This window comes from Lissotriton vulgaris, chromosome 1_1 (assembly GCF_964263255.1).
Source record: "Lissotriton vulgaris chromosome 1_1, aLisVul1.2, whole genome shotgun sequence".
NCBI classification, from domain to species: Eukaryota; Metazoa; Chordata; class Amphibia; order Caudata; family Salamandridae; genus Lissotriton; species Lissotriton vulgaris.
This window is the reverse complement of record NC_141685.1, coordinates 1,013,804,629-1,013,831,222: the sequence shown is the minus strand read 5'-3', so window position 1 is coordinate 1,013,831,222 and position 26,594 is coordinate 1,013,804,629. Positions and strand designations below refer to the sequence as shown.

General features: G+C 45.8%; 1 protein-coding gene across 4 annotated transcripts in view; it reads right to left on the bottom strand.

Moving 5' to 3' along the window:
* Positions 1-26,594, bottom strand: part of GMIP (GEM interacting protein) — a 353,361-nt gene that overhangs the window by 30,957 nt on the left and 295,810 nt on the right. For all 4 annotated transcript variants that reach the window (XM_086961370.1, XM_086961381.1, XM_086961391.1 and 1 more), the window contains one exon: positions 3,231-3,317. In XM_086961370.1, the coding sequence (XP_086817496.1) occupies positions 3,231-3,317 (87 nt within the window). The remainder of the gene's footprint in view (positions 1-3,230; positions 3,318-26,594) is intronic.

Sequence of the window (26,594 nt, the reverse complement as noted above, 5' to 3'; positions counted from 1 at the left end):
AGACACCAGAGAGAGGGCTAGACATGACAAACACGAGGAACAGGAAACAATAGCAAGCAGGACTGGCTGTAACAATACCTGCTACAAAATAAGGAGAACATAGAAGCAAGGGGATGAAGTAACCAGTAGCACCAAAGAATCAAAGTAGTGTAACAAAATTATACTTTAACCCGAGTATATAGCAATGGATGTGACCTGCTGGCAGCATTGGAATGCTTATTTTTCAAGGCCAATTTGGTTGGGAAGCAGTCCATGAAGGAATGGAAGATCAGCTTCCTGCAGTGGTCTAAATAGATATGGAGCAACTATCTTTGAATACCGATAAGAATCTGAGACCCCACCAGGTGTCCGAGAGACTATACTGGACAGAGAAACAAACAGACCATAAACCATGCAAGAGCTGCTGTGGGCCAACAAGTGCATGCAATGCCATTAGAAACCTCATAGTAAAGCCACATATCACCAAGACAGCAGCCAGATAAGAACAGCATGAGGGCATCGGGTGCGCTATCTGCTGTTAATATTGTAAATAAGGCAGTAGATGATTTTTAGATATAATTAATATTTCTAAAAAAGCTTGCGTTCATTAATATTTATCGCTTTGAATAATCATCAGGTATACACCATATGTATATAATTGTTTTGTGCCGCTGCAACAAATAAACCTGACCCCAGAAACAGTATGGGGTTCGTCAACATTTGCTTTATCGCTCTTTCACACAATTTGTTATGTATAAGTCGTCAAATTGGAATGCTCTACAGGTGATGATGTGAGTGCGTGATCCACCATCTGAACCAGCTATTTATGCCATGATGGCAAGTTTTGCTTAGCTATAGAACCAGTCCTGCACTGCAGCTATATGTGCCCTATATAATCTAGGTCATGACTAGAAAAGGTACTAACTTGCAAATATATATATATACCCAACCCGCTTCTAATAAAAGACTGGGCTGACAGTAATTTAGAAGCATCAATGCGGCTTGTTTGCCTCCTGATCAAGTATGCAACAATCGACAGGGAGGTAAATGTTAATGAGATAATGCGCATAAAACAAGAACTGCGTCTTTTAACAACATCAGCCAACAAGGCTTACATCGACAAAAGTCTCCAAGATATGGCAGGACGCATCAAGAAACAAGAAGACACTATCAAGGCCAGGAAAGCATTTAAGTTTGGTCGGGATAAAAATGATTACAAACGGGGCCAAGTCTTCACATTCGCCCGAAAGTATGATCTTATTAAAAAACAAGGCGGCGTAGGGGCGCAGTTTAAACAAGGAAAAGGACAAACAGTCAGTTCGAGTAATGTGGTCGCCTCATCATCAGATGCCACCATTACGTTATCAGACACTGACACAGAGGGCAGTGGCTCGGAAACAAGCAGTAATTCCGCTTTGGGGCCCCTGACATATGCTGAAGAGATGGACCACATAGGACAACAGAGAAAATTAACCCTACGATCGAGGAATGCCAATCCTCAAACCGCAAGCGCAGGAATTACAAAAGGCGGCAACGACGCAAGTGTGCAAAACAACAGAGGACGAGGGCAGTTCTACAAAAAGAAGACGCTGAGAAAGTAGACGTAAGTGCCCAAAATACAATTATCAATCTTACCAATGTCGAACTCAACACTGCTGAACTGCAACTATTAAATGAACACATCTGACATGGGCTTCGATTGGAATTCATAGAGCATATTATAAAGGCCATTATCGCCGCTTTATCAGCAGTTTCCTGCCGATAAAAGTGGCGATAATGTATCGCCTGTCCTTGATAACCACATCGATGCTAGGCATTTTCCCCTGCTGTGCTGGGGATGATCCAAAATGATGGTTTCATGACGAGCTCAGCTCGTCATCAGTGTACCAGCAGTACACTGCATGACGAGCTGAGCTCGTCATGAGTGTCGAAGGTGTTAATATGCCTCAGAGTTCTTCATTGGCCCCGAGCAGACCACCTTTTGGGTTTCTTCCTGTCCCTTGACCAAACTTTTCATTATATTTTGCATTATATTTTTCTTGTTGATTGGCTTTAGTGTTTCTATATATGTTGTTTTTACTCACCTTTTATGTGTGACCCTATATATCGAGTCAAATAAGAGGAAAGAACAATTCCTCAGGCAATGAGAGTCCATAGGTCCATGTGGTGAGTTACATTTTAGGAATACTGATTCAGACCCAACCTTCTCCGTTAGCACAACTCAGTGTGTTATATACACTTGTTGGTTTAGAATTAATAATTTTTAAAACTACACTCTTCTGCACGGAATCTTCACTTTGCACATATTGTTTGTCTGATACTGCGATAATATTGTTAGTTTTTGGGCATTACTAGGCTGTGGGTCACCAATAGGTACCCAATACTTAGACTAGAGATTTATACCCGGACAATTCGAGGTTATAATCACAAGATTGAATACCCGGGTAGCATTTTCAAGAATTTTTGCATTTGTGCATAGAATTGTTTTTGAGTTTATGTTTAATTACATTCAAGCTATCTTGCTTCCTGTGTTACTAACATATAACATCTAGCCAATCACTTAATAATATCATCATTATGACTATTATTATTTTGGTTTAACCTACAGCCTGATTGTAGTTGTATTTGTACAAGGAAAAAAACATTGTGCTTTGCAATCAACATAAAGTTCAAAATTAAGATGAGCTTTTAATGTGAAAGGCATTCAAATCTACAATTTAAGAAAAAAGTTTATTTGTAGTTTTTTATACGCAGTATGTTTTCACTTTTTATTGTATGTGTAGTTTCAACAATCACGTGATCACCTACACCAATGTATTTAAATGTAGTTGTCTGAGCAGTCAAGGTATGTGAGCAAGGCTACACGTTAGCCGAAACGCGTCATCCTGTCTGACAACATCTCGCACCTGGTTTAATAAAAGTCACTGCAGCCAGCAGTGAGGAAGTTATTCTGGAGTCCGTGTTTTTCTCCTTGGGGTGGACCGAAGCACCGGAGTGGTAATTGGATATATGAAGTCTGTTCAAATGTGAGTTACTTGGAAAAGTGCATTTCACAATCAGCACCAAAACTGAGTAATTAAACCTGTATTTTATATTTTTGTACCCATCTGCATTCAAACCTGGTCAAACATGTTACCTTGTGCCTAAAAAAAGAGTTCTACAAAACTAAAATAACAAATCAATAATAAGTTCCTCAGACATAAACTCAAAAGTATAAGGAATGCATGAGCGCCATATCATGCACAAGGTACCTGGACTTGATGTGGGTGAATCAAGGGATCGAGATTCGCTGCTTCCGCCAATACTTTCTGTGTCGCTGCAGAGGGATTTTCGGACATCTGTCACAACAAGGTTAAAGTGAGTGAACATTATCTGATTGAGAAACACATACATTTCATCAAACACATTTCCTGCAATGTGTAGAGTACTTTTGCAACCTTCAATGATATATTGTACCACTACAGTCATGCACACTGTGGGGAATATTTAAGCAATAGATGAAACAGGAGGGCCCAGGCTAAGCTCAGAGTCTTATTACACCCCTGTCAATAACTACCAGTGAACTCCCCCTTTGGCTCATATTGCAATTGTTAACCAAACCCTTTAAACTGAGGTTATAATTGCCTTTTTTTTTACACGGTATGTTTTTAATGGTATCATTTAGATTGAAGGTTACAACAAGTGTATCTGTTGGGATTTATTCTGTGACAAGGCTCTGCCATTTTTGTCCTACTAAAATACAGTGCAGTAAATGTTTGGCTTTGTTGGTCAGACTGGAGGATACAGAAATAGTGATTGCAGACTTTAGTTAGTTAATAAAATCATTTGTTGTGGTGCCATACTAAATTTAGGAATTGTTGTGAATTTTAAGTTGACTTCATCATATGAAAAATGCCCATCCTCTACTGGGATTTGATAAATCATGGTTGAGAGAAAATAGTGTTCTCTCATGATTGTCTAATGGAAATTATGATTAGTGGCCCAGAAGCTAAAATGAGGACACACTTTCTGTAAATACACAGACCTCTTCCACTTCTATTTCAGAAAACTGTTTGACATGCGGAGTAAAACATGCACTTACAACAGCAGCTGGCTGTCAGGTAATCCCTTGTGTTCAAAGCTAGCTTCAACACAGCATTCTAGTGAGCAACTAGAATGCTATCATTCTATATTCATGACAAAAAAGAAGGCTCTCTGTGACACCATGTGCCTGGAATTCCAACTGTTTAAGCCTTGCCAATGGAGCATGCTGAATTTAAAAACCAATGAGGGGATTCATGATTTTAAATCTGTATTCTACAGCAGCATGTCTCCTATTGCAGGCACATTCTGTTCACTAGAACAACCTAGTTCTTTCTTAGCACTTTGTAATTTTCACAGACAGCTGATGGAGATGAAGGCATAGTAATATGTGGGTTGAAACTGAAATGAGGCTTGTCTCCGGTTCGAGCTAGGAATTTCCTGGGTAGAAAATGACTGGCTGAGAGACAACCAAGATTCCGAATTTATGTAGTGTATGACTGTCTGATTTGCAAGTTTTATTTAGTGCTCCAAGTACCTGCTTGATGACAAACGGACATAGTTGATTTTCAGCCCACAGAGAAGTATCCTGTCTCTTGAGAACAAGAAGTACTTTTATGAGGGTTGGCATATAATGTAGTCTTATAAAATGGTCAGGCAGTCTGTAATGGCTGATAATGATGTTCAATAATATGGGGGCCTGGCAAGTAGATACTACAGACAGCCAAGTGTAATGTCTACACAAGAAAGCGATGGGAGTATGCCTCATTTTATTTAATTTTTTTAGGAAAATGAAATACCGTTCATCATGTTTCATGATTATATAATTATTTTGACAGTTTTATTTAATGCAAAACTTTTTGGACGTGAGCCTGGTAGCTTTTCTAATGCTGTTAGAATATTGGCTAAGATCAAGAGAGTAGAGAAGTGGGGGTAACCCAATAAACCCTTGCGAGCTTGGGCAGATAATATATCACAAAAAATTGCCAGCAAGGGATTTATTTCACACTCTTATTCACAGCATTAGTGATCTCTAATGAAAAGAGTTTTAGATCCTAGCTGTAAACATCAGTTGCTGTGTTGTATTTTAAAAGTCCAATTATTTGGGACAGCGCAAAAGTCACAATGTAAAGCTACCACACTAGCCAAACAATAAAGAGAAGCAACACAAAGGAATTATGTATCAAAATTGTTATTATTTTGAAACAATTATAAGGGTTATTCATCAGTTAATAGAATGAAGCATAAAAAATTCTAATGTACAAGGAAAACATTCATTGGTCCAACAGTACAAAAGAATACGTCCCAGCTGTTACATATGATACAATGACTACTACTAAATTCGCAGTAAGACACTGCACGCAAGATGTCAACAATAGCAGGAGTGGACGTGAAGGTCGACGTTTCGGTCTTATCAAGATTAGTCACAAGACCATCATCAGGACGAATTTTTAGGTATGAGCCGATGACCCTTGTAAAGGATAGAAGAGAAGCCTGCTATAACCCACAGTCACGTTTGGAAGATTTCATAGGATTGATTTCATTGGTAGCAGGTTTTTACTGAACAACTTCAATGGGGTTTCAGGATCAAGATACTTCGTCTCTAGATCACCGTTATATTCATGGAGAATCTCTAGAATATTCGTTTGTCTGGTCGCTAAGGTCGAAAAAAGACGAGCTTCTGCCGGTCAGTTCAACTGACCGGCAGATGAATAACCCTTATAATTGTTTCAAAATAATAACAATTTTGATACATAATTCCTTTGTGTTGCTTCTCTTTATTGTTTGGCTAGTGTGGTAGCTTTACATTGTGACTTTTACGCTGTCCCAAATAATTGGACTTTTAAAATACAACACAGCAACTGATGTTTACAGCTAGGATCTAAAACTCTTTTCATTAGAGATCCCTAATGCTGTGAATAAGAGTGTGAAATAAATCCCTTGCTGGCAATTTTTTGTGATATAAGATCAAGAGAGAGCAATATTAATAAAACAGTTGGAAGCCCAGTGAAGTAAAAGCTATAATGCTGCCTGGTCCATAGACTTGATAGGATAGTGATAGACAAGTAAACCGGAGAGTAAAGGGCCCAGATTCATGGTATTAAATGTCAAAGGAAAGGTAGCATCATTTCTTAATATATATTCTACTCTTAGAAAGCCAGTATCAGACCCCATTCCGACGGAGACAAAGGCTACGTGGCTCAAATTCTGATAGTTGAGGCCGTTTGCCACTGGTGTCCTAGTGTCCGTCCTACCATGACTCTTCAAACTGGGCCAAGTGCATCCTTTTCCACAACAGACTCTCATGGTAGCGAGTGCAAACAGTCCAATGCTTCTGAGGGAGGTAGTGTGGGGAGCAAGAGCTCAGAACTCAACAGTCAAACAACTGACACAGGAGTGTAATGTCCAACCCAGTGTTTATCTTTTATACAAAAATAAAGTAATTTTAATCTCACACTAGAATTCAATGCTACCTTAAGATTCACACCCTAGAAGACATTAAATTGCTTAACACAATGCTTAGGAACACCCAGACATTGCTGGCAGAGAACCATCTCAAATTGAACGCTCTTAAAACTGAATTCCTTCTAATGGTGCCACCTGCCAAAGTCCCCATAATGCATGACTGGCTCAAACATCTTACTGTATTCAACGTTCAACCAACCATTGTGGACTCAGTTAAATCATTGGGTATAACCCTTGACTGCAACCTCAATATGTAGAAACACATTAGCAACGCTACAAAGGGAGCAAACTTCCAGATAAATACTCTGAGGAAGTTGAAACCCTTCCTGCCAATCAATGACTTCAATTTGGCAGTTCAAGCTCTAGTTATCCCGCGTGTGGATTATGGAAGTGTCTCTCTCTGCGGCCTTCCTAAAGCTACAACAGCTCCCCTAAGAGCCTCTATTAATGCTGCAGCGAGACTCATCACTGTCTCGAAAAGATGGTCCCACATATCTCCAGACTTGAAATTCTTGCAATGGCTACCATTTGAAGCCAGAATCCACCTGAAAATAGCGTGCATGATGCATAAGGCCATACACTACAATGCACCCAGCTATCTGACACAGAAACTGACAATCTCTGGTGGTCTAAGATCCACAAGAAGTTCGGAAAACCTTCTTCTGAAACCACAAAGATTCTACAAGAAGAAAACTTATAATCCCTCCTTCTCAGGGATGGCACCCAGGATATGGAATGCTCTACCCCCAGAAACCAGACTGAATTCCTCCACTGCATCTTTCAAAAAGGAAGTAAAATCAATTCTCATGGCAAAATTCACCTGAACATAGCCTAATGAAAGTCTGAGAACATTCATACCCTCAATTGGATTCCTTTCTACGACAAGGCTCTAACTAGACAACCTAGTCTTTATATTTGCCATTGTTCATGACTTAACTAAACTTTTTTGTTTTGCACCCTATTGCTTTTCGTTGCACAAGATGTTAAATATACTTGATTTACCTGCATTTATTCGTTGTATAACTAATCTTACCTATTGTAAAGCGTTCTGATATCCGCAAGGGTCTTGTTCGCACTCTATAAAACTTTCAAAATAAATAAATAAAATAAGATAAGAACATAATGCAGGGTTGTATTCCAAGTTGTGTTTAACAGTAAGGTGCTACACCTACACACTGCCTGTGCCTTCTCTAGCTGATTGTAGTCTACAGCTTTTAATGCACTATGGCTTAGACACATATCAGGCACAAGTAGATAGGGTCAGATTGTCTCCCACGTCGAACACTACTTAGTTCAATGTCCTGTATCCCTCTGGCAAGTCTCAAGCATGCGCAGGAGACTCTTATGCATGTTTTAGTCTCTCGTACCAGGTGCAGGTTAAGCCGTTGCCGGTTTGCAAAGCAACTGTAGCAGTTGCGGATGCAGGTAATGCTACTACCGTCACTGCAGCGGCTCCTCTCCTGTGCAGTCTGGGACAGCAGCCTCAACCTGGGACAGTGCTTGCAGGATCAGATAAGCGAAGCACTACTGCGCTGCAGCACACGTCATATGCAAAGGTGACCTTCCTTGTGTGTTGCAGACAAGGTTTCAGATTTTTTATTTCAGGCCTCCAAGTAGAGTCATCTGTGGTAGTACACCTTTGGCAGTTGCAGTCTCTGTGCTGAGCAGGGCTTTCTGCTTCAGCAGGGGATGCGGCTTCACTCTCCCTCACACCAACATTGGCAGCACTAGTCTTTCAAGCTCTTGACAAGCAGTCAGGTGCCACAGTAGTATCTGCTCAGTAACAGTCTTGGTGTGACTCACACAGGACCCATGCAAAGCAACCGGGATGGTGGGGGGTCTTCACAGCACAGGTTGATCCTGGTTTCGCTATCTGGAACAGCAAAATTTTATGGATCTACTTCAAACCAGTATCTAGAGGGGCGTCTCCTGCTGGACAGTATATCCTTCTACCTGGCCAGCAATGCTACTTGCCTCTCTCAGCAGATGGAAAGGCAGGTTTCTATGCACTTCCAACAAACCCTCAGCTCCTTCAGCGGAAGATGAAGACTTCAGGTAATGTTCCTCACCTCTGGGAGATTGGCTGTTAGGGAGACACCAGCCCTGGTTGCTCTGCGGGTCTTAGCGTACTATGTGAAGCACTCACTTCCTTGGTGAAGAAGAACATGGAACTGGAACAAAGTTGGGTGGTTTGGATCTCTCTTTGAATCACATTTTCCAGGCAGGGGATGTGGATCTACTGTTTAAGGTTTCAGAACTGGTTTGGGTTGGTTCTCTTTCTAATGTCAATTTTCAGACTGTTCCTCAGACACAGCCTTTGTGTAAAATGATAGTTCTCTCAGCAGGTAGCTATGAGACTGGCTCCAAGCATGGGTATCCAAATCATGGACACAACATGGACTCTGCATCAGGCTGTCTTCAGCATTCCCGAATCACAAACAAAAGGGTAGGCCCTGCATAGAAATGTCCTCACCATGAACAATAGAAAGTGCAGTCCCACCCTTCACTACTGCCATCCACCAAATGGCACTGTTCAGGGAGAGCTACTCAGCAAGGATGTATGACTAAACAACTACTGCCTAAACCACGACTTCCTAAGCCACGAAAGTTAAACAACGAACAATGTTTAACCACTACTTATTTAACCACGACTTCCTAAACTACGAATATATTTTAAACTGCACATTATTAATTGACTCCAGTATATTCTCTTAAATAAACATATTTAAACCCATCAGCGTGCACAATCAAGTAGAGTGAGATGAAAGTCTTATCTTCTTAATCACCTAACAAGTAACGAACACAAACACTTCAAGCTGTGCCCCTCTACACAAGCACAATCAAGGACATTAGACTCGTAATGCTTTCATAAATTAAGTATGCGCTTGTTTAAAAAAAAAAAAGTAATCATAGATTAATATTTTGTAATTCGGTTTGATTACTTTAAAAAACGTATTTTCAAAATTAAAGTAATATTTTAAAAAACATGACGAACAAGAATTAAATTACTTCCAAAACCATTACCCATTTCATACCTACAACCCGTGTCTTGAAGTAAAAATGTTTAAATCAAATTAAATACAAATGTAATACCACGAATATTAGAAAACAAAACACCAGATTTGTTTTTTAACGTTTGCAAATTCATTGATACAAATGAATGACCTACTTGTTAATTCCATAGAATTCCCACATCGTACAACCAAGCAGGATGAAAGCAGACTACTTCCCAACACTCTTTGTAGTCCGTCAGCCAGGGTGCAAACTAGACGTAATGGATGACCTTTGCAGTTCACGTTGACCCCCAGCATGATTTAAGAAATGCTTTTCAAAATGTATGGAGGCCGAAAATGATTGATGTGCCACAGATTAATGCCCCGGTTACTTACCGGTAATCTTCATTACTCCGAGTCCATGTCTTCCTCGCCACAGTAATTACCCATGAGCCTCCGGCTCCACACAGAACTCCAAGTATAAAAAAATCGCTCTAGTCTCCCTCTCCCTCCTCCAAGATGGCCCCCAGTGGCTCCAGCCAATCCTATAAAGGGATACAGATACAGCCAACCGACCTGAGAAACTAAGCCGCAGACATGAAGCCACCGCCAGGGCCGGGAGGGAAGGGAAACTATACTGTGGCGAGGAAGACATGGACTCGGAGTAATGAAGATTACCGGTAAGTAACCGGGGCATTACCTCCTCGTCCTGTCTTCCTCGCCACAGTAATTACCCATGAGCCGATACCAAAGCAATCAGCTTCATGCAAGGAAAACACTCCACAGAAATCATGTAGAGAACATATCCAAACACAAGAGGTACAAATATTCCTCAGAAATATACACCTCAAGGAATCCCAGCCGACAGTACAGAAGAGGCAAAGGAAACAGAAACCCCACCCCAATCCGAAGGCGACAACGGGACCTGAAAGTATGCGGGGACGACCAAGCGGCCGCCCGGCAAACATCCTCCATGGACACCCCCTCAAAAGCGGCCCACGATACAGAAACAGATCCGGTGGACCGACCCAGAACAGTAAGAGGGGGAAGAACAGAAACAGAACCTAAGCCAATAGTATGGCCTCCATAATCCAACGACTGACAGTGGACAGGGAGGGCTACAGGCCCTGACGAGACAAACCAAAATTGACAAACAAAAAGTCAACCCCACAAAAGGAAAGAGTGCATGAGAAATAAACCAACAATGCACGACGCACATCCAACAGGCGGAGAAGGTAATCCGCAGCCGAGGAAGGATCAGGACAAAGAAATGGAAGAACCACTTCAGCAGAACGGTGAAATTAAGAATCCACCCCAGGAATAAACGTAGGATGAGGGCGCAAGCCTACACGATCAGACAAATTGACCAAAAATGGAGCAGACCGCAGGAAGGCACCCAGCATACCAATACGCCAGGCAGAAGCAAGAGCCACAAGAAACACCACTTCGAGTGCCAAGAACTTCAGGCCCACCGACACCAAAGGCTCGAAGGAGCCGACAGCAAGGAACGCAATACCAGAGTAAGGTCCCAAGGAGGAGAACATAAGAAAGGACGGGGACGTGGCAAAGAAAGCGACTTAAAAAGCCGAGCCATCAAAGGAGAAATCCGAACCAAAGGCAGGACATGAAATGCCCGAATGGCGGCCCAATGAGCCCTGAGAGTGGAAACGGCCAAGCCCAAAAGGAAACCATCAAGTAAAAAACCCAGAATCCGAGCCGGGTCCAAAGAAGCCAACGACAGCCTGTGACACCACATCAAGAGGCAAAGAAATCCCAATGCTTAGCGTAGGACCTAAGAGTAGAAGGCTTCTGAGATTGCAGAAAGACGCCAGCCATAGACATAGAGCAACCTCCATGCCTCAGAGAATCCCACACAAGAGCCAGGCCCGCAGACCCATGGAACGTAACACAGGTAGAGGAAGAAGAGGACCCAACAAAGGGTAAGGCACGAATGGTAAGGCCCACCCTGGAGACACAGCCAATTCCAACAGTAGGGGATATCAAGTGCGACGGATCCAACCCGGAGCAATCAGAAGTAGAAAGGATCCCTTCCTCTCGATCTTTTGCAAGACCGCCGGAAACAGGGGAACAGGGGGAAAGGCCGAAGGAACGACAGAGCATCCACCAACCAAGCATCCTCGCAAGGCACAATCGTGCAAAAGCAGCGGATTCAGGCAACAGCCCGGGAAGCAAAGAGGTCCACAATCGGAGACCCAAACAACCTCCGCCACCCCATGAACATCAAAAGTGTGAGGGACAAAGACTCCATGGAAGGAAACACCAGGTTCAGAAAATCCGTCACAGTGGTCGACGGATCCGGCAGGTAAATGGCAGATAGGGACGCCAGGTTCACCTCCGCCCAACAACAAAACAGACGGCTGAGGCAACTGAGGGAACGAACCCTGCATCCCCCTTGACGGTCCACATAAGACCTCACCACCCGACTGTCCGACCGGACATGCACATGGAGACCCCGAAGAAGATCCGAGAATCCAGCAGATCAAAAAGGACGGCCCTCAGCACCACGCATTTGGAGGAACACGACAACACCGACTGAGGCCAAACCCCCAGAGTCGCCGAATCCCCCCGAGCAGCACCCCAACCCAGCAGGCGGGCATCGGTAGCGACCACGCGGGAGGGAATAAACAGAAAGGGGCGGCCCCCGGACAGATGACCCACGTCCAACCACCAACTCAGGACCACCCGAACACCCACCGACATAGGAACCAAAACACCCATATCGAGGGAACAGGGGTCCTGACGCGACCAAATGTGGGAACACCACCGGGTACACGTGGAGGCGAGCCCATGGCATCGTCAATAAAGAGGCCGATATCACACCTTGAATCCACAACCACAGGTGTACAGGACGAGAATGCCCCAACAACAGGGGACTAACATCAGACATCAGGGACAGAATCCGGGGAGGGGTTTGGAACACCATCCCCAAATGAGTCTTGAACAGAACCCCAACGAAAGCCAATCCCCGTGTAGGAACCAGGAACACACCCCGGACATGATACACCGCCATAGAAAGAGAAGAAGCAGAAATGAAAGTGTCGTCCAGACAAGGAATATACACTAATGCCCTCCCCATGCAAGAGTCCAACAAGAGGAGCCAGAACCATAGAAAAGGACCCGGGAGAAGAGCAGAAACCAAAAGGCAATACCAGGAACCGGTAATGACGACCGAGGACGCAAACCGGAGAAACCGCTGATAGACGGGATGAAACAGGCACATGCATACAAGCATCTCTCAAGACCAAAGACACCAGGAAACACCCTGAGACACCAGAGGAAGGATCAACTGTAGTGAAACCATAACGAAATACTGGCGCGGGATAAAAGCCTCGACCTACATCAGGCCCATCACAGGGTGAAGATTCCCGGTGCGTTTGGACACAATAATATAGGAAGGAATACACTCCCAACCGTAACAGAACGCTGGACACAGGAATCACCTCATGACTGGTCATCAGGGAAACAAATGCCTTCCAAAGCACCAACCGCCTTAGAGGGTCTCTGGGACAAGGCGCGGACCTGAAACAGTCTGGGGGAGTCCGGGTAAACCCAAGAAGTACACCCTCTGAAACCACTTGAAGAACCCATTGGACTGATACAGTCTCGTGTCAAGAGCCCATGAATCAAGTGAGGCGACCCCCAACCGGACCAATACCAGGATCGATCCAGTCAAGACTAGTAAGCCCAGCATGTCCCCTCCTAGAATGACCAAAAGCATGCTGGGAATCAAAGGCACGGAAGTAACCAGTACGCTCAGGAGCAATGAGCTTACGGCCCAACTCAGTAGTAATCACCATGTCATTCAAAGGAGGACCAAGCAAAAGAATACCCGAAAAAGGGATCAACACCAGGAGACTCCACTGCGCAGCATCAGCCTACCAGGAACGAATCTACAACTGACGCCAGGTAGCGACAGATGACCCAGCTGCCAAAACCGCCCGCCCCCAATGAATCAAAGGGAACATCAGACATCAGGCGTACATGCCACTCCAGCATTTCCAGAGCAGAAGAAGCATCCTCCCCCTGATCCAACATACAGCCACAGATTGAAAATCCATCAGCAAAGACTGGATCGTGCAAGGCGAACAGGCAGCAGCCCTGACAGAAAAATTCACAGCCGCAAAAGTGCGCATCACCGCACCATCCACCTTACGGTTAACCGGGACAGCAGAAGAAACCACCGAAACAACAGTCCCTTGAGAAGACACGCTGTCCATCAAGGAATCAACCTCCAACGAGGAGGGGCAGTACACAGCAAAATCCTGCAGGGGTTTCCCCTTACACAAAAAACGCGGAAAGGAACCCTTGTCCACAACCAGCCACACAAACTCCAGAACCCTCAAAACTGAAGAATGAAGGGGCAATGATCCAGGCTCAGGGCGCAGATACGGAGAGAATAAATCATCTGCAAGAGGTGACACAGAATCAGGAAAACACCAAACGCTTGTTAATGTGCCCAAGGACCAACGCCAGAACGGCCCCTTGTACAAAGCGTCATCAACTCAGGCCCACTCCACAGCAGGAACGGGCCCCTGACACTGTAAAGCAGCAGCCACAGCAAAGTCAATCATGCGCTGCCACAACTCCATAAAGGGAATCGCCATCCCAGAAGTAGAACTCACTGAGAAGGAGCCAGGATCAGGCACAGCATAAGCATCACGCCAAATGTTCACTCGAACAAACACAGGCATATGTGAAACTACACGGCCGGTAAAAAAGGACCCTAGGTCGCCAGGCAACCGTCCCAATCACCATAATACACGCCCCCTAATAGAACAAGAGCGCATGTAAACCGGCGCGCTTCGCCTAAAGCCAAAACCCACGTCTGAGCACATCTCGCCCATCGACAAGCAACAACACACAGACGCGTCATAAAGTAAGCGGAGGGGAGGAGGAGCCACCGGCCCCGAACATCACCGCACCCGGCCGCGCCAAGTTAGCTCAGCATGACGCGCGGCCGGGAAAGAGCAGTCCCGAAAACGTTCCCGCTCAGCAGGACTACAGGAGCCCTTTACACAGCGCGAGGTCCAAAGCGACCGAGCACAAACAAACAAACAAACGCCCCCAAGGTCCGCTACAGCAGAACACGGAGCGCGGAGGCAAACGAATGGGGAATAAAAGCATGTAAAAATACAAAATGAAACATATTGATTCAAGAAACAATAAAAACGACATCACATCCCCCACCGAAATACCCAAGGCCAAAAAGGGGCTGCTCAAGCAAGACCCCAGACTTTAATAAACAACAACAATCACTCACCTGACCAGCAGGGAACACAGCACTCGGAGAAGTGCAGAAAAAAAGAACAGGTCGGTTGGCTGTATCTGTATCCCTTTATAGGATTGGCTGGAGCCACTGGGGGCCATCTTGGAGGAGGGAGAGGGAGACTAGAGCGATTTTTTTATACTTGGAGTTCTGTGTGGAGCCGGAGGCTCATGGGTAATTACTGTGGCGAGGAAGACAGGACGAGGAGGTAATGTGAGGCATTAGCACTTTCACTACTGTGCAGTTCGGAAGGGTGAGGGGGCGGAGATGAGTGACGTAACACTCCAACACTGCCTAATCAAAGTGAAGATGAGGGATATGGAGGCGGAGAGAAGTGACGTGCCACACATACTTCCTGGAAACAAACAAGTTGTAATTCTGGCATGGACTCCGTAATATGTGATTCCACGTTGTTCCCAAAAGTCGTGGTTCAGGCCTTCGTGGTTCTGGACTTCGTTGAATGAGATTCTTCGTTGTTAACATCGTTGTTCAGGTAAGTCGTAGTTCGCACTTCGTTGTGTAGGATGTTTCCCACTCAGCAACTCTTTGCTAACAAAGCCACCACTGAATTTCTAAAGGTAGCCCTGTCTCCATCCTCCCTCGTTTCACTGCCTTGGTCTCCAACTTCCATACCAATGAATGCAGGCAATACACCCCCACTGTCTGGAGAAGCTGTTCTCAACCTCTATCTTGTGACATGCTAAACCAAGGGCATCCAAAATGGGTCCCACTGGCCCAGTACAAAGACTCGCCCAACACAGAGTCCTACTACCACACGAGTCACACACTCACTGCACTAACAGGATCTCAACATAGAGAAATAAGAGGGAAAAAGGTCCAGTCACACGATTCTTTCCCCAAAACACTTAACACATCCACTACCGCTTTATGTGATACACACAGGACATGAACGGTAGTCCAGTGCCTACCCTGCGGGTATGCTTTTTGAGCACCTCTATGTCACTGAATGCGTTCTGGACCTCAACTTACAAAGGACATGCCAGGCCTCCGTGATAGATTAGTGTGATGTATGGGCCAAATAAAATCAGGATACCCATTTCACATTCATCACGCACTCAGGGAAGGGGTACGCGCATGTCCACCAAGCATGGAATATTTGTGTCCCAACACACTTGTACATGGTCCTGTGTGTTAAGTCTGCGGGAGAATGCATTGGGAAACTCAGTATAAATGACTGTATGTCAAGCTATTTGGACAAAATCACCATAAATGAGGATGTTTTACAATTAAAGAGGTGGAATTACAAGGTACATACACTATTATTGGTGCAACACACATTGTGAGATAAAACACATTTACTGTAATATGTTACATTTATGCTTGAGACAGTGCAACAGAACAGGAGTACTACTGCAAATTTGGTAGTGTGGCTTGACATTGTGCACTTATATAGTGCACTACACCTTTTTAAGTCAAAGCCTACTAGACAGCCTAGCTGTCTGGTTTGCTAAAGATTCTTGGGGACATTCTAAAGCTGCCCTGGGAATGTATTCCGCCCATTTTCTACCATCGGCTTGGTGTTTTGCAACTCACCATTGTTTGCTGTCTATTTGCTTGCTTAATTTGTTTTAGGCTGTCCAGCATATCTGATAGAGACTTCTAGCTGCAGATTCCTTACCTTCTAATTATCCCCAGACGTCAGACTTGATTCAGAATTTTTTCGTGAGCAGTAGCCCTGCGCGCTGGTAGGTGCCGGTATTATGCTAAGTGTGGGGTTTTCCAGGCAGGAAGTGATATGGTGGTGCCTTTATAGGCGCCACCCCAATGCACTAATGCCATTTCTTCTCTTTCTACGGCAGTCAGCACAGATCCAGAGAAGAGCTACCCCTGGCAGGGATGTTTACGAGGAAAGCTGGTTTTATGCCCTGAAGTGCCTGTCACCGGCAAATGTCAGTGGTGGGCTCACACCTCGTCTACCTCTGGTGTCTCCAGCTTGACCGCAACACCAAGACCTGTGTTGATTGTCATTCCATGCACCCCAAGGCCTTGAGTGAGCTGTTCCTCAACCTCCTTGCTGCTCGATGTGCATTGCCATAACAGTCTTGAACCCAGTCAGGAGGAAGGTCCCGGGATCAGTTGCAGAGCCATTGATCATCGTCGCAGTTGAAGTTGTCCCTTAAAAAATAAGAAAAACAAGAAGCTGAAGAGATCTTTAACTTCACCCCGTCCATTGAGGTCATCCGACGAGATGAGGAGGGAACATTGGTATTTAAGGCCTGGCTCCCCGGTTGAGCCTGCGCTTGGACCGTCTAATTGTCTCCCCGAGTTTCCTGGAGCCAGAGCAACCCCTGCCCATCTCCATGAGTTTTATGAGACCATGTACCTCATATTTGGAAGGCCACTGGTATGCCTTCGAGCTCCGTGGGGTCAGAAATGGCCCCTACTGTTTTTCCGCAGGTTTGCCCCTGGCGCCAGTCAGGTCCCTTGGATCTATGAATGGATTCAGACCAATGCCAGTCGAGTCACCTCGACCTTCCCCTGTGCCAGTCCCACTGCCGACGTCCCCAGCGTCACCCTCCCGTTCTTATCTTCAACTACGATATGGAGCCCGATGTGCATCATCCAAGATGACTGGAGGAATTCTATTCTGGCCGGAGCCTGAGCCCTATTCCTATGTGCTAGGACTTGGGGAAGATCAAAAGGGACCAGTGTACTCTTATGAATACCAGTCCCTAGAACCCAATAAGGACAACTGGTGTGAGGATTTGCTGATGCCAGTGGACTGGACACCTGCCCAAAGACTGGCTTGGTCTCTCCTTCTACCGTGGCTATGGAGGATGGAGCCTCATTTACAATGGTGGTGAGGAGGGCGGCTGAGGTCCTGGACCTTCAGCTGCCCTCCGAGGCCATGAAGACAAAAATCTTGACGGAGGTGCTTTCAACTGGGAGTCACCTCTTCCAAACCGCTTTTCGCTTTTAATGAACCTTCACGGATGTCCTACTCAGAGCCTTATCCAAACCCTGAACAGGGGCTACTGTGAATAGGATGATTGACTGCAGCCATCGCCCCACCCAAAGGACCCCAACTTCCTCACCCAACACCCCACCCCAGAGAGCTTGGTGGTTCAAGCCTCCAATTCCAAATTAAATCCTAGCACATTCCCTACCGCTCCACCAGACAGGGAATCCAAGAGGCTGAATATCTTAAGGTAGAAGATGATTTCTACCGCCAGCTTGGCACTGTGGTCAGTGAACACCACAAGCCTTCTGGATCAATACTTCCACTCACTCTAGGATTCGGTTGCGCGGGTGCTGCCTATGGTCTCGAAGGAGGCCTGAGCCATACTCTCCCAAGCTATTGCTAACGGGTTCACCATAAGCTGTGGGTTGGATACAACCAACTCACAAGGCAGAGCAGTTTCTTCATCAGGTGCCACGCCTGATTGAGAACCACTGGCTTTTCAGGGGATGTCCAGCCCTCGCTCATGGGCATGCCCTTTGATGGCTCCCACCTCTTAGGAGACAAGGTGGGCTCAATGCATAGAAGGGGCTTCCAGCCGTGTCTCTACCTGCCCAGCCACCGCGGCACACACGCTTCCCAGCCCCTGCGTGGCCAAGGCCATGGTACCCACAGACCCTGTGGGACAGGTAGCCAGAGGTTAGGCCAGTCCACCACTCCCTCTGCAGCGGCAACCTCCAAGCCTCATTATTTTGCTCTCCGACCATCATAGGCCTACAGTGGGAGGCAGAATATGCCATCACCTGCACCACTGGTGGTCGATAACATTTGACCACTGAGGTCTCCAGATTGTCCAAAGGCGCTACTTGCGTTCTTTCATGACTAGCTCTCCACCCATGCCACTTACTTGTGACAGGCTCACGAAGGACCATATCTCTTTACTGCATCAGGAAGTGGCAGCTCTCTTGGCCAAGGGAGTCATAGGGAGGGTGCGGTAATCAGAAGTAGGTCATGATTGCTATTCCCGCTACTTTCTGGTTCCCAAGAAGGACGGGGGCCTTCTTGGGAGGCCCCATTCCTTCTTGCACCCTCTCAAAACCTGCACCCTCTCAATTTCTTCCTAAAAAGGAGAAATTCAAAATAATCACGCTCGCTAAAGTCCTGTCTGCCCCTGGACCGGGAGACTGGATTGTAGCGTTGGACACGCAGAAAGCATACTTCCACATTCCCATCCTGCCTGCCCACAGAAGTCACCTGCTGTTCAAGGTATGCCACGAGCACTTTAAGGTCACCATACACCCCTTTGGCCTTACCAGCACCACTGGGTGTTCACCAAGGTGTTGGCGGTGGTTGCAGCTCATCTGCGAAGATCAGGGGTGCCAGTCTTCTCCTATCTTGATGACTGGCTATTGGAGACAGACTTGTCCTTTGCAATCATCTCCCATCTCCAGACTACGGCGGACCACCTGCACTTGGAGGGGTTCAGTATCAATGTTCCGAAGTCACACCTGACCCCTTCTCAGACGCTCCCTTTCATCAGAGTTGTTCTGGACACAGTGTAGTTTTGGGCATATCCTCATGAATGGTTATTCCAGTTCAGGCTATGATACCAATGTTTCAGCCTTTATCCTGGATTTCGGTCAAACTGACTCTGAGGCTGCTGGGCATTATGATCTCACGCATCCTGCTTCTGACACGTGCCCGCTGGCATATGCGAGCTCTGCAGTGGCACTTGAAGTTCCAGTGGGTGCAGCATCAGGGGATTTTATCTGGCATGGTCCAGATCTCAGAGAGTCTTGCAAAAGATATGCAGTGGTGGTTAACGAACCGTGATTGGGTCAACGGCAGACCCCTCTCCATTACCCAACTAAATCTGACAGTGGTGACCGATGCGTCACTCCTGAGCTTGGGTGGCCATCTGGAGGAGTGGTGAAGATCAGAGGCCTGTGGTCTCCAGCGGAATCCGGACTCCCCATCCAGCTGTTGGAGCTTCAGCTCAGAACGACTTTCTACCCTCCATCAAGGAAAGGCTAGTACAGGTGTTCATGGACAACACCACCGCCATGTGCTTCTGTAGAAAACAGGGTGGGGTGGGGTCGTGGACCCTGGGTCAAAAGGCCCTGCGTCTCTGGACGTGGCTGGAACGTCAGGTAATTTCCCTGGTGGGTCAACACCTGACGGGATCTCTGAAAATCAGAGCGGACAAACTCAGCCAAAAATGCCTAGCAAATCATGAATGATGTCTCCATCCAGAGGTGGTGTAAGGTCAGCAGGGGACGGTTCTCCACCCGAACCTGTCAACACCCCGCCTTCATACGTGGAGATTGAGCAGCGACAGTTGCCAGCTTTCGACCTTCCGCCTGAAGACTGTAATGTCATTTTGGCAGGCAGGCATTCCTCCACTAAGATGGTTTACGCCTGCCATTGGGGCAAGTTTGTGGAATGGTGTGAAGAAAAACAGGTTGACCCCCGTTCTGCCCCCCTTTCTCAGGTCCTTCTGTTGATTATTTCTCTTGACCAGCAGGGCTCTGCTTTAGGTACCTTAAAAGACTATCTTTCTGCCATTTCAGCATTTCTGCAGTTGCCAGATCTATTGTACATAGGTTTCTGGAAGGTCTTCAACACTTGTTTCTACCTTCACCCTTCATCATGCCTCAGCAAGACATACATTTAGTTCTGATGTTTCTGATGTGCGCTCCTTTCAGTCCACTACACAACTGTCCTATCAGGCTCTTTACTATCAAGACGGCCTTTCTAGTGGCAAAAACATCTGCCCGTAGGGTCATTGAGCTCCAGGCATTATCATCTAAGCCTCCGTACCTCAACATCTTCACAGACAAGCTGGTCCTTCACACTAGAGCTACACTCCTACAAAAATGTGTCACTCCCATTCATGTAGGCCAGTCCATCACCCTAAAAGAGAGTTGTCGTTCCACCTTGACATCTCTGCACACACTTACCAAGCACTTCGTCTGGACTGTCAGATCCTTAGGGATGGGCACTTTGCCCGCTCTGTACTGCAGGACTTTCTAGTGTCATATTGTTTCACAGGCCCTCCTCCAGGGAGGCATTGCTTGGTTATCCAGTCTAAGGTAGGGAATCTCCAGCTAGAAGTCTCTATCTGAAGATCAAGTTAATTACCTTGAGTAACGCTTTATCTGGTAGAAACTGTTTAGCTGCAGCTTTCTTATCAAATACTCAGCCTCCCCACTCAGCGAACAGATTTATAGACTTAGGGTTTTCCCCCTTTTAGGGCCCTAGTTTTCACATACCAGTGGTCCATACTCTTCGTGGTTCTGTGCTTCTGGTGTGGAAAGTCATGAAAAGAAACTGCCATATGAGCACTGGTAATGTCGCTTATATAGGCACAGAGCACGTCACTTCCGGCGCGGATGAAGTCGGTGATGCCACGCGGAGGCGAACTACACCACCTTCAGAAAAAATTCTGAATCTAGTCTGACGCCTGGGGATAATCTAAGGTAAGGAATCTGCGGCTAAGATAGAGTCTCTACCAGATAAGGTGTTACCGAAGGTAAGTAACTTGTTCGGCTTTGTCCCTCCTGTGGAGTAGACCCTGTTTACGTTATCCTTCCATGAGTTGTTGCTTTCTGTAAAAACAAGCCTGTAAATGTTGTTTGTATCTTGTCACATTCTCTGTGCTTTCAAAACAAAGGTCACATATTAGGCTCTGTCTTCTGAGGGAACTTGGTGTTTACTTTTCTTTCGCTGTGAGGGGAATTATAAATGAACTGCACTAATATTTCTGAATATGTCAGGATTAGGAAGCACAAGTGAAGCACACGTGTTTTGTAATGTGCTGGAAACAAATATTTTAATAGAATCAAAAAAATCAGTACACTTGATGATGCCGTGTTCACACATTATCGTTTGTGTGCTGTATAGTTTTAGCAGTAAAACTGTATGTCTGTGCAAATGTAATAATCACTTGTGCAAATGTAACAATCCCTTCAATTGAAAATGTGTTGTCTGTAATGGTAGTGCACTACCATACCATGCATGCTCCACTCTATGCAACTCTACAGCCCTCTAGTCTACTACACTATATGCCAGTCCACTCTACACAACACAAGTCTACTCCACGACACTCTCTTACACTCTACAACACTTGACTCTAAGACACTCTGCTCCACTCAATGCCACTGTTCTCCACTCTATGCTATTCCACTCTACTACACTTCACTCTAGGAAACTCCACTCTACGACACTCTACTCTACGCCCCTCCACTCTACAGCACTTTATTCCCTTCCACTTAATGCCCCTCCACTCTACGCCACTGCTCTACAACACTCCATAACACTTCACGCCACTTCATTCTAACACTCTTCTCCACTCTACCCTACTCCACTCTATAACGTTGTACTCCCCTCTCTGACACATTACTCCACACCACTCCACTCTATGCCACTCCACTCTGTGCCACTCACCGCCACTCTATGACACAACACTACACTCCACAACACGTCAATCTATCCTGCTGCACTGTTTGACACTTTATGACACTCCACTTTACGACACTGGATGCCCCTACACTCTGTGACACTCGACTCTACAACACTCTACTCCACTCTGCGACACTTCTCTACCCCACTCTATGCCTCTTCACTTTATGCCACTTTACTCCTCTCTACACCTCTCCATTCTATGTCAAGCTACTCTACTCTGCACCACCCTACTCTACTCTGTACCACTCCACTCTACGCCACTCTACGCCACTCTACTCCAAAACACTTCATTGTACTCCACTCTACGACACTCCAATCCACCCCAGTCTACTCCACAACACTACACCCCACTCTATGACACTCTATGCCATTCCACTCTACGCTACTCCACTCTGCTACATTTCACTTCACTCTACCATACTGCACTCTACGACACTCTTTGCCACTCCACTTTCTGACACTCAACTCCACTCTTCAACACTCTTCGGCAATCTACTCCCTTCTGCTCTACAACACTTTACTCCCCTCCACACTACGCTCCACTACTCTAAGCCATTCTATGCCAATCTACTCTACGACACTCCATGAAACTTAACGCAACTCCACTCCATGCCACTTTGCTCCACTCTACGACATATTACTCCATGCCACTCCACTCTATTCCAGTACACTACACTCTATCCCTCTCCACTCTGTGACACTCTGTCACTACATTTTGACACTCTACCCCACTCCACTCTTTGCTACTCTACTCTACAACACTCTACACCCCAACACTCTACGCCCCTCCACTTTACAACACTCTGTTCAACAACTCTCTACTCCGCTGTACGACGCTCTATTCCACTCTACTCAAATCTATGCCTCTCCAGGATACTTCACTTTAGTCCACTCTACACCTCCGCATTCTATGTCATGCTACTTTAATCCACTGTACTCCACTCTACGCCACCCTACCCTATTCTACTCCTCTCCACTCTACACCATACTACTGCATGATACTTCACTCTATTCCACTCTGACACTCCAATCCACTCCACCACACTTCACTCTATGACACTCCTCTCAACTGTACACCCTAAACAACCCTCCACTCTATGCCCCTGCACAACACTTGATGCCACTTCATGACACTCCACTCCAGTCTTTGCCTCTCCACTCCAAGTCACTCTATCCATTCTACACCTCACCACTCTACTCCTCTCCATTCTGTATCATGCTAATATACTCCACTGTACGCCACTCCACTTTATGGCACTCTACTCCACGACACTCAACTCTACTCCACAGCACTTCACTCTATGAATCTCCACTCCACTATACGACACTTTACCTCATTCCACAGCACTCTACTCCACAACACTTCACTCCACTCTACAACACTCCAATTCACTCCACTCTACGACACTTCACTCTACTCCACAACACTCCTCTCAACTCTACACCACTGAACAACCCTCCACTCTACACCACTCCATGGCACACAACTCTCCCCGCCTCTCTCCTCTACGCCACTAACTTTTTGCCTTGCTGAACAGCAGCCAAGCTGGCATACAGCATAGCTAAAAAACATTGACAAATTCAATATCTCTTGCATAAACGAGACCTATTGGCTTTGCAAATGCTTGTTTGAAAGGTCTCTAGGCACCAATAATTTCTAACTAACTTTTGCCTGAAAACAGAATAGTCCAAAATGCTTTATTTAAAAAAAAGTAGGTTTTAGGGGGCTGTGAGGTGAAAGATGTACCAAAGTATCTCAAAACCCAAACTGATTTAATCAGACAAAGAAAAACTCTAGAGTGCCTATTGCTGGGACTGTTAGAGATGGAGAAATACTTTATCATTCAAACGTTTGCTACAATGGAAAATATTAGCATAGAAAGGACCACATACTTAGGGCCTAATTAAGCATTTACCAGTCCATGGGACTACCAAACTCGTGGTGTAGGTGCAGTGTCTGTCAGGGACCGCCGAAACAGCAGTCCGGCCCCCCTATAATGGGTATGGCGGTCGGACCTGCCTAGGACCACCATAACCGCCAGGGATCCACAATCCCTGGCAGTGGTGTGTCGGTCATGAGGCCTCAAAATGGTTGGTGGTGCTGCTGCTGCACCACCAAGCATGTTACGAGTTTCATCACCACCAGCGATCTCATGGTGGTTCTCACGCCATGAAATTGCTGGCGGTGAGGAATCAAATGGGATGCATGGAGGGGGGGCACATGTTGTTCCCCCCTGTGTGCTTGCACCCCTGTTCCTGCACAGCATGGATCGCACAGTCCATGCCATTCAGGAATGTGCATTGGTGGTCCTGTGGCGGTGCAGTTCTAAGACTCACATTTGACCCTCTGTACTGCATTGCTGCGGGAATCGCCACGCCGCCAGCTAGCCAGACCACCAAATAACTCGTAATCTGGCAGGCGGCCGGCGGTGTGGGAGCGGGCCAGTGGTGTGGCGGTCCGCTCCCACACCGCCAAACTCATAATCAGGCCCTTAGTCGGTAACAGTACACATAGGTTACAGCAATTTGATTCCATTTTAACAATATGCATTTCAACAAAATTGGCACTTCACAAGTTCAACTAGATTGGAATCTTTTATGATAAAACTTTTTCATTCAAAATGTGTTGAATTCTGTGGTATTTGTCATTGTCATTCAGACACAACAGAACCTCGCTGCATTGTTTTTGACAACCCCTGGATTTTCTGATTAAGCTCTTTTGCTTCCCTGAACCTTCCTGCTCGGCAAATACATTTTTTAACTATCAGCTGCAATAGGAATAACCACGCTGTATTATAAATAGTGCAATCATTTTAGAATACAGAAAACTGCTGCATATTGTGCTATGAGTGAGTCACAGCAGCTCAATAATGCATTATACATTTATTGGTGTTTATTAGGATGCATGTGCCACTTGCAGACTGCTTCAGAGTGGGGTGACAGTTCTCTACACCATACTTCAGTGCCATTCATTGATGCATTTATTAAACTTTGTAGATTTACACCTACGCTTGGGTGTAAAGCTCCGCTTATGTACCATTTAGTAAGTCTAAGCAGAAATGTTTACAGTTAGGGACATGGGCATGTACCACTCAAATATGACCAAAAAGGCATCCCTTAAATACCCTTGGCTTGTATGGCACATGATTTACTTCAATCCTTGGCTGACATGAATTTATGCTTGTTTGGGCTGATAAAGTGTAAAAACCTGGCTGTTCCCCAAATCTTAGTTGCTTGACCATGTATCCGATGCACCCTCCCTGCCTCTGAGCCGCCTAGCGCCAGGATGCCTGCAAGGTGATAGTGCGCTTTATAACACGAATAAATAAATAAATAATACTTTGAGTAGAAGTGAGTGTAACATTTATGAAACCAACTGGCTTACTCTTCTCTAGGCATGTTTTTGTATGATCCACCTGCTGCCTTTTCTTTATTTCTCCATTCACTCCCTCAGTCTGTAGCAGATATTCCCCATTCTCCAGTATTAGGGGTGTCTTTCATAGATTCACATGCCTGAATCATTCCCCGTCGTCGGAGTGGGAGTCCCTCGGTACATAAAAAAGTAATAGTATGCCAAAAATATATAGCAAGTACCAGTTATACTAAACCAGGAAGTAAAGTAGCCCCAGCTACAGTAGAAAAAACTTCCACATTAGTGACCATCCCTGTCATTTTGTATAGCCCAAACTGCAGCCAATCAGGCGACAGCACCCACCAGAAGGTTCTCCCCAGAGGCTCAGGCTGTCAGATTTTTTACCGCACGTCGTGTGAAGGGAGTCTCCCTGAGCTCTGCTCAGTTTCTTCATCTACTTCATTTATATTAAATTTTTTTCTTCATATTTCACAGTTTTGTGATGTCTTTTTACATGAAGTCTATTTGTTGACCCTGTGTCGCTTGTGGAAAGCTGAGACCGTTTCCGGTTATCTTCACGAAATGGATCATTTTCTCTGCCTGTCGCTGACATGGTAGGATGAGAAGGGGATGTTCTTGTGATTTGGCTCTACCCCCCTTCTGATGTGGGAGGATTTTCTTTATTTATATGGCACCTTAATGTTGCAGTGATGTTGGCTTTACTTCACCAACTGAGGTGGCTTCAAAGGTAAAGGGTCTTTGACCTCTCGGAGTCTGCCTCCCACATCTACGCCCACGAGATTTACTCTCAGGCGTTTAGACTCGTTCTGCGCACTTTTCTTCTGAGAACGTGCCAGCTTGTTGACAAGACGCTCTTGTATTTTACGACGACAATCTGCCGTCTCTGGTGCTCTACGGTGTCACAGGGCTACAGGATCCTGTTGACAGTGCCCTCTTATGCACTGGTTGTAAGTCGCAGGGAGCTGCGCAACCGTCAAAGAGCTTCATCAACAAACAGCTTCATCTTCGAGTGCATTTTTGCCTCGTCGATGGTGTGCCTCGACGACGAGTTTTGCCTCGTCGACGCTAAGCCTCGTCGACGGTGCGGGGTGC